Below are 14,334 nucleotides of genomic sequence, written 5' to 3' on the forward strand. Positions count from 1 at the left end.
ATACTTCCTTTCACATGGTCGTACTGACAATTTACATGGAAAGTTGTTATACGTAAAGATGCATGCGTCATTACAGACACATCAGCCTCTAGAATGCCGAATAAACAATTAACGAAAGGGTACGAATTGTTTTGCCCCTGTCCTGTGAAACAGAATAAAATTGATAAGTAAATTATAAGCCCATTGTATAGAAAAATGACCATTGACGTTTTTCGTCGGTTGTTTGCAACCGGTTCTAGGACAATTCCCACCCGGACTATTCCCACCTGGACAATTGCCACCCGGACAATTCCCACCTAGGGTAATTCCCGCCTAGGACAATTCCCACCCAGACAATTCCCACCTCAAAATAAAAGTAGCATGAAGAACATAGTTCAGTTTCAACATTTATTTATTTTGACATTTGTACCATATAACAATATTCCATATAAAACAAACATGAACTATTGCCTTCTTCTTGACATACTGATATTATGTTTGCCACATTTGCCATGATATTGCCATGTTTTCATGTAGCGTGACCTCAAGTTCTCTACATTCTAACATTGTGGGCAACCTTTTACGCATGTGTGTATATAATACAACATACCTCTGATACGAGTTGGTCATGCGCGCGTGAGTGTTCATGCAGGACACCAACACACTGGTCGTCGAGAACCTTGATGTTCAAGTGGTAGCTGACAACTCCATTCTTCACATCTTTGTGTCTAATATACCGATACCCCCTGAAATGAACCTTCTTGACACCTCTCTGCGACATAACATACTCTACTTGGTTATCCATGATGGAAATGAGGTACATGTGGAATACAGACCATTTTATGTACAACTTAGTTGCTGAAATACAAAAGGATAAAACCTGTAGAATTGTAATGTTTTTCTAGCAAAGTATGTGTGCTCACCTTATAAGAACATTCACACTAAGATTCATCTGAAAATACTTAAAACAGTATCACCCAAGCTCAAATAAATTGGTTTTAAAAACACTTGATCTGCTATGCACCTGCTCACAATACACATTTCTCAATGTTATTTTAATAAATAGGTCTTCTTTTGGCACCATCTCAGAATATGTATATTGTACTAAAGTAGCACCTAAGCTCAAATAAACTGGTTTTGTAAACATTTGATCTTAAAATTTCATCAAGTTTATATTTTATCAAAGTGAGTATTGCACACAAAGTAAACACTTCATGTGGTATGGTGGGAATTATAGTGAAAATAACACGGGGGGAATTGTTCTAGGTGGGAATTGTCCTAGGTGGGAATTGCCCTAGGTGGGAATTGTCCAGATGGCATTTGTCCGGGTGGCTTTTGTCCGGGTGGGAATTGTCCTGCTCCCTGTGCAACCGGAGTTTGAGATATCTCAAGCGTAATACGAGCTACTGTCGTGGTGGTATTTAACGCAAACATGTGACACATGCCAGGTTTATTTGCGACCAAGATATCCTGAAAAATATATCTCAAACTGAAAAAAGTGCAGAGGCAATAATTGCTTCGGAAATACGTTCTTATTTCAAGACTTTATGGAAGTATATGTTCGCAACACCTTTACAACTTCGTTGTATATTTTGGAGAGATACTCGTGTCACTTTCAAATTATGTGATGGTGCATTTTATTTCCAAAAACAAGTACTAGTTCATTTCAATTCAGAGGAAACACGGACAGTAGTAGTCTCCAGAGGCCTTCATCCCTTCCTGTTTATCGGATTGCTTACTGGTTCATTTCACTCAAAGAACACGCCTGTCCCCGTTTCTGCTCTTGAATTGGCGTTTTCCTCTGGTTTTACGGTAATGGGATTTCCTAGTGGACAGAAACAAACAGAGGTCTTTAACAGCTATTTAATATTCTTGGGCACTTTTACTAAAGTCATCACCAGAGATTTGATTACCCTAAGAAATTAACGTGAATGGAAAACAACAGTGATCTTCGTGATTGTATTACTGAAAATCAGTGATGAAGGTTGAGCATGTCTTGCCTTATCGTTCAAACAATTTGCATAACGAAGTATACATGTTGCCCGCGGTGCACAGTGCTACTCATGTCACGTGGCGGCCACATTTGAACAAACTTGGGTCAGTGAGTGAGTGGGTTATAATGTAAAGTCATATCAGCAGTGTTTCAGCCATGCCATGACTACAAACGCACTTCATGTACAGTATATACACGTTGTTGAACTAGACAATAGATGAATAAACCAATGCAATAATCCTACCATGAGCTAGCGCTGTTATTGATGTTGCTCAGTCGGAAACAGGTTATGTTAACCTGACACGATGTACTGTGGTCAATTGCAGATGTTCGGTTTCCTATAGGTTAAGAGCACGTGCGAATTTGTGTTTGTTTCAAATTGTCCAAATGACAGAGACTATCCAGCCTTGGATACACAACGCGAGAGATGCCACTGAACGAGATAGACAGAACAAGGTTAACAAGGTGATACGAAAGGATGTGATCGGATGCCATACCAGGTAGTATGTACATCAGAGCAAATCAGATATAAATTGCTCTGTTTTGACGTTTAAAATACCTGCATTTGGTACACAGGTAGAATAACTTTAGCCTTGTGTTTAATCATAAATTGAACGTTTCTCACCAGATTGTTTTGGAGCAGACATACATTGGGATCGGTTGTGGCATTCCATTAAATGCCCTGCCTTTGTTCATCGACATTGGGTAAGCGCCAACATTTTCCACAAACAACCGGTCCCCGATTTCCAGCTGTGGTAAGTGGCACTCCTCGAAAATACAGTCGTCACCAGCACATGTCTGACCCCAGACACTGGACTTGAACGTCACCTCACTTCGTGGAGCCTGGAACACGAACACTGAGGAGGTAGGTACTTGCTTTACTACAGGTATGTTATAAGCAGACAGAACAAGGTCAAGGCTTCTACCACAGTGTCAGATTTGCTGCTCCGTTCAAGCTGTTCGTTACTTGTGTTACATGACATGGTATGTGAATGGACCGCTGTTGCCATTGAGGATCTGCAAACATCAGCAATTGGTCTCATTTTCTACAAGTGATAAATCAACTACGACATATTAAATCTTACCTTTAGCAAAGATGGTTGGTTAGCTTCAGTGCATTTCCGAAATGAACCGTTAAACGTACCAAACACCGTGTCATTCAGAAAGTAAAGGAATTCTTCCTCAACGCCATCTGAAGATGACAAAGATCTTGACGAGTTTGGGTTGAAATGTTTACTCTTATTCAATGAAACTCTCAGTAGATATATACACTCAGTATACCAGGGAAATAGCAGAGTTCTGGGGAAACAAGACTCAGACCCACGGCCATGAGTTCCCGTCATTAGTCCACGGTTTTGTACTGTAGAGTGTGGTACCTTAGCCTTTTATACACTGCGACTTTCTACACAGATTCTTGTACCTTTGGCAAGCAGAAACGTTATCCCAAAGGATATCTAATTACGTAATAGTGTTTTGAAGACAATTCTAAAGATAACCGTTACCGAGGTGTCACATGCTATGAATAACCTTTTTGCTTCTGGGAGCGGTGGGGTAGTCTAGTTGTTAAAGGTTTACTCGTCACGCCAAAGACCCGGTGTCCATTTATCGTGTCCCCGCCGTGGTATTGCTGGAATATTGCTAAAAGCGGCGTAAAACTAAAGTCACCGCTTACCATCTGCTTCTGGCGCCGGTTACACGGAAGACACTAGTTATCACTTATGCCAACTGAGGGGTTCGATTCACTGTTTGGATAATAATTTTGAAAAATATAAATCTGGACTTTTGCAATCATGTATTGTTTTTGTGTTACGATTAACATATAAAAGGTTCATGGGATGAGCATGAGAAATTTTTCTTGCCAATTTTGTAAGTACATAACTTTTAGTCTTTCGAACGGTATATATGTAAATGTGAATAGAGAGTATAAAATTTCTCAACTGCGTAATTCAAATGCAGTTGTATCAGTTTCTTTTTATATGCATAGAAGGCTTATAAAAGTAAAATATTGAAAGCATATTGCTTCCTGAATGTGTATAACCAAATGTATATAGTATACTATAGGCCTGAGACAGCAGATCTCCAGACAGGACACGCCAGTTTTAACAATGTAAGGATATCCAAGAGCACCGTTCCTCGTAATTTAAGGACAGTCGAACTCTGATTCCTGCAGCAGTGTCATCCCTATATGGTTCGAGTCTCTCTACTGCAAGAAGACAACACTGGGTCGTATATATGTATATAAGGTCAGGATTGTCCTGGAATTCCTTATTTTTTAGACAGGAGGGCGTAGCGCGGATGGAATGGCCAGCACGCTTGGCAGAGCTCAATCCAATTGAGCATGTCTGGGATCACCTCCGTTGGATCACCTCCGTTGGGCTATAAAGCAGATGTTTGCATGTACGTCACGATCTGTCACATTTGTCAACATATATACATTATGCTGACACTGTTAGATCATTTCTGAGAAACTTTACTTCACATTTGCTATAGGTCATTTCACTCTTGTTTAATGACGCCGAGAATATTAATGGTGTCACGGTAGAATTTTCTGAAAGGCTAGTATATTTCTTCACCGACTTCGTTCCAGTTTGAAATATTAATCATAAAGTATAAGACAATGTTTGACTGAAAAAGTCTAGATTTATTAATAATATTTTTTTAATATTGTCGAAATATAGATTCGAAGTCGTGTGTTTTAATGTAACACATCCAAAAATCGGCTGTGATTCTCCATACAGGAGTTAATTTTAATAGTTTTAAGATCTCTACATTCAACCATCTAGACCTGCTAAAGTTATTTGCCCAAAGTACTAACAGACAAATATGCTGATGTATTACTGTTGAAACCGACAGCTAAAAGAAATAGTACAAGGAGAATGAGCATGACATTTTTGATGCACCGATCACTTGATGTCTAAAGTTGACCGCACCAACCTTGCATCACCTTCTTCCCGATGACTGTGACGACAAGAGTAGCACACGATGACACAAAGTAGCGACCAGGCTCTGCTATTATCCTCACTCCTCTCTTAGCAGGAAAGTGGTCCTCAAGGGCATTGTTGATGTGGCCTGCAACCTGCAAATACCAGTCAACACAAGGTGACCATCACTCTGAGTGTGTCATGTGCTCAAATACCAGTCAACACAAGGTGACCATCACTCTGAGTGTGTCATGTGCTCCAATACCAGTCAACACAAGGTGACCATCACTCTGAGTGTGTCATGTGCTCATACCCTCTACTCAGCGTGGTGGACCTCAGCTTGGATATCTTATAAATGGAAGGTGTCCCTCTGCCAAGAAATATCATGGCTCTCAGTCTAATTCATTCTGGCAACAATACTACTGTTATCATCGGATTTCCGTGATCATACAATCATGATCAATATTAAAATTTTGAGGAGAGCTTGTTAGACACTGCTATCATATTATGCAACCAGAGGACATGTAACAAGTTCTTGTATAATTGTGACAGAAGTATTACCATTGTGACGTCATAACTGTAAACCACTTCGACATCATACGTACGGAACCACACGATGTTATTACACATTGTGCTATAACATTGTAAAATCATTAAACAGTGATATCATCAATGGATTAATAATAAGACAAAATATTTTGGATGTCAACTTTTTCTTCATTCTATATACATTGTTTCAGTGCTTTTCCTTACCCTTTCGTCAGATGAATGGTAATATCAGATGGAGAACTTTAGTTTTGAAAATATTTGTGAAAACAAACAAGGCAATATGTCAAGTGAGCTCAGTAATATCCTCAACTTTGTTTATAGTTTCAGCTGAAGAACAACTTGGATTTTGGACGAGTACTAGTGCCTTAACATTTGAGCCGGTTTCTCTTAGGTGCAAATTTTATAACGTTCCGGGATTCACATATACATACTGTTGTTTAAACGGCACTCTGTGACGGATTCCTGATACTGATACTGATAAATATTTATACTCAAGATCGACTTATATTTAGAAAAGTGGTTAGGTTTGTCTTTTGTAATACTGCGGTACCTCGGTGTTATCACAACCAACATTCAGATTATTAACGAGGGCTCTGAACCATGGACTTTGTGTTCATTGTATATGGACTTTATGGGGCATTTTGATTTACACTTTCCCAGTAAAGTACAAATTCTTGTAAATATGGGATGTCCCATCCAGAGTTCGATCCCAAGCTCTCTTTGGCACGTAATCACCAGCACACACGGCAGTGCTCGCAGTTATAATTTCTGACACATAGTAACTTGGGTCACATCACTTATTTAAACTACAAAGTGATAATTTTGAAAAGATGGAATACATATGTTTGACAGAATTCCCTTACATGTCGTACGCGTGAACATATTTCCAAGTTTGAAACATGACAAAAAGATTTTTTTGAAGTTCTCAATAACGAAAACAAACCCTGCACTGGGTACAGAAACGGGGCGAAATAATCCATGGTGTAAGTTTGATGTGATTGTGTGTTTTCTGTAATTTCTATAACGTTTGATTAAGTAATAGTTGTCATTGGGTGACAATGCTTAAAGTTTTGTGTGAGGAATGTGGGTCATTTTTCATAACATATATGTTCAATGGCAATTGTATTTTTGGCGGCAGGCCTTCTTGATAACAGTCCAGTTACCTCCCCTTGACAATGTATTATTTCCTTCCCGTTCATGAAAGTTTTGACTCAATGACGATATTACAACACTTTGCTCGAATGTTCCAGGCCCTGTGCAAGTGTATATAAAGGGTGGTTGTGTTAACGGACACACTCGGACTTACACACGGAATTACTGGAGTTCTGTACATCCATCTTCATACCGTCATCGTCTGCCTGTCAAAACATCTTACCCTACATTGAAGTTTGACACTCAGCGCCTGACTGCTCACTCATTGGAAACAAACTTCTTTTAGTATTTCTGCTCTCACTCTAAATATCAAGATTCTGGAGAGTTAATATTTGATATGTGTGACCCATTACCTTAGACCTGTGACTCAACTGCATTGTACTAGAAATCTGTATTGTGAATCATTGTAACTTGCTCAGTATAGCATTGAAAATTTCACATTTGTCTGTGTTGTATTTTGCTGGTTCAAATGTTTTTTTATACCTTTTGTAACGGCAATTTATTCACCGTAACAAGTTATACCTGTACGCTGCACAAGTGTTTACGCAAAGGAATTCTAATAAAGACATGCAAATAGCGGAAACTCTAAATAATGAAATCAAACCAGTCTCTAATCTCATAGGACCCAGTAATTATAACATACTGTCAGAGATCTAATATCTGCATCTATTGAGAATATAGACTTCACATAAATACAACCTGCTAACATGTCCTACTTCCTGCATGAGAACATTACCCCACCTGAGTCCCCTGCGTGATCAGAGAGAAAAAAGAAACAAACTCCAGCAGGTGTTACCGCCGGTTTCCATCATCTGACTGCTTGTTTCAACATAAAAAGGAGGGTCAGCCCTATTCTTTAAGAAAGTACTATTGTTAGCCTGTGATATTAATGGAGTCACCTCTCTAAATTCCACAGGAGCTCTCGTCTTCCCGAAGAAACCCCCTCCAATATCCAGGATACTCAGGGAAATGTTGAGTTCGGAGGCAGTGGCAAAGGCTCTGTCAGCTCTTCCTATGGCATCAATGAACACACGGCCATCTACGACTCCACTTCCAACATGGAAACTGTCCGAAGTATACAATAACAGTTCAAATTATTATAGACGGGTCAGCAAGTTAAATGGTGCATTGGATATCCCATCAAACGGTAGGCGAGTCGTCTATTACGTAATATCGTTTTCTTTTAGACAGTCAGTGCACCCCCATGAATAAGTGTCATTGAGACTGAACGAAACTGCATTTCAAGGGTTTTTTTTCTGTTTGTCAAAAATGAGCATTGAGGTTTAGCATTGTCGCTTTTTGTCCTTCAACAATGGAGAGCTTGTGTTCAAGGACTGAAAGTGTCATCTTTCCATATTTATCGTCACTTGTATCCAAACAACGCATGATAGTTTCAACTCTCCGGGCTTGATATTCAAAATGCCATGATCATGCATTCCATCCACAAATATGGCTTGTTTACAGGCTGGTTTAAGCATGTGTCATAACGTTAGATCAACACGTATCACAGACAACCAGATACAGTACCTGATCCCTACTACATTCAGCCCCATTTCCTTAGCGGCTGCAAGAAGAGGCCGGACTTGATGCTGTTCACATCCATACTGGATGCTTAACCGGTGCTGCACGTCATATTTGTCTGAAGGTTTCACTCTCAGCAACAATCTGAATGGAAAACAAAATATATTGACCATAAATTGAAGAACGACAGTGTATTTTGTTTCGGGCAGAATACGTTTATTTGAGTTAATTCTATCTCATTCTGCACGAACAGGTGAACTTTTTTTATTTGTTTTTGTTATAGTTTTGTGTTTTTAAATATTGCGTTATGGAATTTATACTAGGCGATGTGTATGTGCTAAAAATATCAGTGAAACTCATAATTTTACTATAATTCAGACTAGCAGCTAAAAAACAATGCGAGGCGTTATTCAGAAAAAACCTGGATTTGCCTCAAACTCTCCAGACACTGAGATTGCATATGTTACTGCAGCACTAAATGTCCCCATGCGGTGATATCATTTTACAAAGCTTAATAATCTAAGCATGTATGGAATTCTTCTATTATACTTCCGCTTTCGAAAATCCCTGTTTGAGGATAAGTTACTGTTACAGAACCTTTGAAAGTCGTAAGAGAGTTGAGACCCACGCATAACTGACTCTTCCCCCTCAATACAAATCTGTCCTTTCTACATAGCTACAACATGCGTCAACTGAAGAGAAATACAATATGATGTAGCAAAGACATGCTCTTCTGCATCATCCGACGCCAACAAAGGGTTACTGGCAGAGATGCATAAAGTAGGGGTGTGTGTGTGCGTACGTGCGTGCATGCGTGCGTGTGTGTGAGAAAGAGAGACAGAGAGAGAGAGAGAGAGAGAGAGGGACTGTGTATGTGTGTGCGTGTGCGGGGAATGACAGATGGTACTCCGCACAGCAGAACTGTTGTCTCAAGTAACTGACATTATTTCCATACGGGGCATCTTCAATCAGACGCATCTCGATAGTTGTTACTCGCATCCCAACCACAAACTGTGCTTCCCCGCCATTCAAATTGTATAAAGTGTTATGGTAGTTAGGTAGTTAAGCATCATTTAAGACAACTAGTAATGTGTGTATATGTCACAACTTTGGTATTGTACCTTGCGTTAGGATGAATTGACTTTATTTTGATGAGTTCATGCTGGCTGTCAAATGCCATCAAATCAATACCAGCTGCAGACGCATATCTGATGTCCCTACAGCATTTGACACTGTGGGAGTAGACAATGTTGCATGGCTCCACGCCCAGACCAAGAATGGAGGCCATTTCATTCTGAAGGAAAATATAGAAAGAATTACAGTAGCTTGATTAACTACAAAATGTGTTTTAATAGAATCATCAATGATGGTATTGGGCGTTACATTGCATGAAGACATGATTACAAATGTATCAGTACTGTTATTTGTCCCACTTCGTTTACAGAAGGTCCCAACAAGCGTTCCGCCTTTAGTTAGAACACGTTCCATTTTATTTTGATGGAAAATATAAAACTACCATTGATCGAACTTTGCACTTTGACTTACATTCACATAAAATTAGTTAGGAGACTTCTTGTCAATGATACGTTTCGACATTACATCTACACAATGTCCATTGTCAATGAATGATGAATATTTCGCGCACTTCACTTCCAGAAGGTGCCAACAAGCTGGCCTGTTTTGGTCAGTTACTAACGTTAGAGATACAATGTCCCTACCATGCTGGCACAGTCAAAGTAGACGCCGAGATCAGCTAAGAGAGAGATGATCTGAGGGTCGTTGTTGCTCTTGACAGCTGAAATAAATACAGTCAAAAATGTTTCTGGAAAACTCTGTTAACATAATACTTTCGGTGATAAACATCTGTTTCCAATTAATTGCAAAAAGCACTTCTTGTCAAATTGAAACGACAAACGCCTTCTACAGTCATAAAGGATATCTGCTAAAAACCCAGTCGATTGTACAACTGTAACTATATCATGAGCATATGTTGTTTCCGCAGTGTTCTATCTGTATGATTCTGTTTGTAAACGCAGTGTTCTATCTGTATGATTCTGTTTGTAAACGCAGTGTTCTATCTGTATGATTCTGTTTGTAAACGGTCAGAACCAGGCAATCCAGTGATTGTCACCATTCTGTACGATAACTGAGTGTGTGTTTATGAATCACTGATTTAGGTGTTCGCGAAAAGGTGAGCGTATCCTACCCCAACAGTGGCACCTATCATTAACAGTCGAGTCATTCGCACACTTAAAATAACTGGGTAACATATGATGTAAGCGAAATTAAGGCATTACATCATACATCCTTTTGGTCAATTTTCCCAACATGTCTACCATAAAGTTTCTTGAAAGTTTTACTATATACTAGCAGCTGGAATATTGCTGAGTGAGGCCTAAAACTAACTGTAATCTCGATCACACACCTTCTGGGCAAGAAATGGCATAACATGCTTTGAAATCCTGATAAAAAGAGCACTTTCGATTGTTGAGCAAAAGCTGTGAAATGTAAACATCATAAGGGTGGAACTGTTGGAATACTGCTCGACATGAAGAGGAAGTTAACTATTGAACAGTTTAGATAATCCCTCCCTTCTGTCATACAGTTTTGTTGCGAGTGTTTCTCGTCACTTCCAAACATTGGGCAAATGAATCTATACTTGTCAGTCCCATCCCTGTTACGATATGCAAACCGTATGACGGAAGTGTCAAACTGCTGTCGTTGTTTGTTCATCACTTACAGTTACTTTTCAACAACTACCATGAAACCGCAAGGAACCGTTACATCACAATTTATCAGCTATGTTTGCACGTGTCTGTACATGTCGATTTTGCTATGGATGATATAAAGTATTATACAATTTGCTGTTAATCGACAATGAAATTGTGTCCAGGGTGTTACTTTCGACCTAATCCATTTTTGGTCGAAAGTATATTCGTCTCTTACGTTTTGTTCTGAATCATTTGATAGTGCATCTCGATTACCACCGGCGTGTATATTCAGCTTGTATTTGGTGTGTTATTTTTTTTAAAGATATGTTGAGGTGAGCTACAGGTGGTCGAAGTTAACATAAAAAGCAGAATGTATCCCTACATATCCACAGGGCCAAAACTGTTACTGGAAAAATAACATACCAGCCAAGATGCGACATATTTAATATAAACATCACATTGCTCCTTACTGCCTATTCGCATATACAATGTATTGCATTCGGAACTGTGATACATACTAAATAACACTGCTTTCGAGCAATTGATAGTTCTAACAATACGTACCGTAGTATGGCGTCACTCTGGGAAGGTACGTACGCCATTGTAGCAGTTTTCTTTTCACATCATCCATATCAACCATGAAGAAGGCCTCTTCAAAATATTCATCCTTGAAAAGAAAATATTTTAAGAAAGTCTTTCGTAGACATCGAATGCCATCAGATCAATTCCCAGCAATAAGAACACAGAGTATGGGCAGACATTTTACTCTTATCTAATCGGTAAAGTTACTGATGAAGGTCGATCTAGTCAATATTCCACAACGTATTCTGATATTAGTATCCTTCAAATAGTGTTGGGATGATGGACCGTCAAACACATATTTATCCAGTTCTCGCCAACTTCTAACCGTATATTACTTGTACATCGCTTTGTATATTCATCTTGCTGTTGGGAAGAGATGTTTATCTACTGTTGAACTTTGTATATACTTGTATTATGGGCCAGTTGTCTTCAGTTGTAAATAGATACTGATTGCATTTGAACGAGATGCATCACTTTGTAACACTGAGGAGAGAATACCTTTTCCGTTTCCTGTTTAATAATTTTGTTGATTTTGTCTCTGACACCATCGCCATCTTCGTACAGTAGCATGTTGTCCATTGGTATAACTACTGCTTCCTGAAAGAAGAGCAGTTTTCATTGTGTGTTGTCAAGGACAACCAACAGTAGTTCAGGCAAATCACTGAGTGTCGGGTTGAAATGATAGACCAATATGCCAAGTATGAAGACATATGACATGTATGACAATTGAATTTGTGCCGTAATGTTCAATGAAGTATCTTACTTAAAGATTCTCATGTTGACGTATATCTACGTTTATTGGCTCATGTTGTTTACACGTCTGATTCTTGGGGGAGTTTTCTTAAACCCATCATACTGTGACAAAAGGCAGTAATGTCCCTCGTATTTCCCAACCCAGTTGACGGGGGTTATCTGAACCGTGTCCTTTTCGCCACAATGTCCTATGCGACGCTAGATGTGACGGATTTAGAATGACAGTCAAACAGTCTTTTGTCAACGTTTTAAGGGAGTTACGTAAACATTTCGAATTATTCGAGGTAATTAAACCTAGAAGTGTTTACTTCAAGGCAATCGTATGTTCGACACAGCCACAGCGTTCTATGCAGTGCTACATCTGACCATTGTAAAATTACAGTCAAATTTCCTTCTGTCGAGGTTTCGAGCTATCCGAAATAGATGGATATGAAATACAAGGTTACCAAGCTTTTACATCGGGACAACCGTAAGTACGACACAATACTGTTCCTCTTTCTTGGTATAAACTGTTTGAAAGGCATTCTAAATTTGTGATCAATAGGAAGGACAAGTCTTTATGTATGATCAATTTCTTTATTGCCCAATAGCGACGTTTCGGTATAGATACTTATACCGTTTTCAAACATGCTGTGTAACTCATCTTCAATTACGTAACTTACAAAATATTTTTCTCCCGGAATATTATAATATCTACCCTTCTTGATCATGAGACCATGCGCAGGACCTCTAAGTCTGGATAATGAAACGAAGATTTAAAATTACTGTAAACAGTGGATTTTGTAAAGATGAATTCCAGGTCTGAATGTATATATCATTTAATCTTTGTGATACGGCATGGTAAAATCGCTTTTGTCATGTAATCTCTTGTGAATAAAACCACAATAGTTTAGTAATTTTCTAACATCCCTTACCCAATTTCATTTTTCTGGTAGTGCCTCACAAAGACATCATATTATGACATTTCTGAGGGAGTCTTGATACAGTTTTATCGAGGAGTTTTAGTATTTTTGATTTTTGCGTCTGGATAAACGCATTCGCATTCAGTAGAAATCTGGGGTATTTAATTTCACTCCAAAGACATTTTACAAGCATCCATGTGAACGTTTCCAATGCTTCCAAACGAAGAAAATCGCAAACCTCTGCTCTATATAACAGAATAAGTTTAATTTTTGTATCAAATGTTTTTAAATTTACTGTGTTCGGCTTTTGTGGGGGAGAGACATTGGTTGCCACCGCCACATGTAATTTTATGCCATGATGGTATATTTCAAATATGTGCTAGCATAACATTTCTGCATAGTGCTGTAAACATTATAAGAATGTGATATGAAAAATTCTCGCCCATACATATAGAGTGTTGTTCTTAAATAACATTTTAAACACATTTCAAAGCTCTTCAGTAGTAGAGACACAATTTCATCATGGTTGTATGATTCGGTACATGTGCTCACGATTCTTTTACAACATGACAATATTTAACTGAATGTGTTCTATGACATTTCTCCAGCAGTTTGAAAACATTGCAGTGATATCTTATAGTGTATGACCATCCACCTTCTACTTCGTTAGTTGCAGGCATGTATACTTACATTCGTGTAGCTAGGACCTCGAAATAGAACAGACACATGGGATCTCGACCTTCACACCACTTAGATCCTTTGAAACGCGCGGTAATAGCCAGAGTTATCAGACCACGACACAATGCTGAATAATGGCGCTGTTGTTTAAACCTGTGGTTTTCCTGAGAGTGGGACTTAGTAACTGGCTTTAACTGACTGGTGGGAGGGCCTTGGTCGGCAGGTGTGTACCAGGTGTACTCCTGTAGATCACTCACACATCCACACATCTGAATACATACATCTGCACATAGGTGTGTTCTTTGGTTCTCTAAATTCTCACATGTGCACATGAGCGACCATGGAAACAAATATTGTTTTGTCTGTGTCTGTGTCAGCTTAATCTGGTATGCAAGACAATCGAAGCGTCTAATATGGCATTGCGGTACACTGGCGAATATTGATAGGGTGGATTATATCATTCATGAACATGCATCTGTGTATCTGGACTATCTGAACATACTATGTCGTTAAACATTAATTGTGCATCCTGGTCAGTCCCATATTGGTGTATGGCTTTGCATTCAAATGCTTGTGTTTTGTACATCTGCAAT

The 14,334-nt window shown here is 38.9% G+C and overlaps 1 protein-coding gene across 1 annotated transcript; it reads right to left on the reverse strand.

The window, feature by feature from the left end:
• Positions 1 to 378: 378 nt before the first annotated feature.
• Positions 379 to 13,904, reverse strand: LOC137273164 (ornithine decarboxylase-like). Its single transcript, XM_067805652.1, has 11 exons — positions 13,754 to 13,904; positions 11,907 to 12,005; positions 11,391 to 11,493; positions 9,834 to 9,910; positions 9,237 to 9,409; positions 8,122 to 8,259; positions 7,494 to 7,659; positions 4,907 to 5,048; positions 3,058 to 3,164; positions 2,598 to 2,815; positions 379 to 1,804 (listed from the first exon to the last, which is right to left on the reverse strand). The coding sequence occupies exons 2-11, from the start codon at positions 11,985 to 11,987 to the stop codon at positions 1,732 to 1,734; spliced, it is 1,278 nt and encodes a 425-aa protein (XP_067661753.1). The 5' UTR covers positions 11,988 to 12,005; positions 13,754 to 13,904; the 3' UTR covers positions 379 to 1,731.
• Between the last annotated feature and the right edge of the window lie 430 nt (positions 13,905 to 14,334).

This window comes from Haliotis asinina, chromosome 2, assembly GCF_037392515.1.
Source record: "Haliotis asinina isolate JCU_RB_2024 chromosome 2, JCU_Hal_asi_v2, whole genome shotgun sequence".
NCBI classification, from domain to species: domain Eukaryota; kingdom Metazoa; phylum Mollusca; class Gastropoda; order Lepetellida; family Haliotidae; genus Haliotis; species Haliotis asinina.

Coding starts and splice junctions, on each gene's coding strand:
- LOC137273164 (XM_067805652.1), bottom strand. CDS start 11,987: ATGGACAACATGCTACTGTACGAAGATGGCGATGGTGTCAGAGACAAA. Junction 8,260..9,236: donor TCAATTCATCCTAACGCAAG/GTACAATACCAA, acceptor TTTTCCATTCAG/ATTGTTGCTGAGAGTGAAAC. Junction 5,049..7,493: donor CTCCTGTGGAATTTAGAGAG/GTGACTCCATTA, acceptor TGGTATTTGCAG/GTTGCAGGCCACATCAACAA.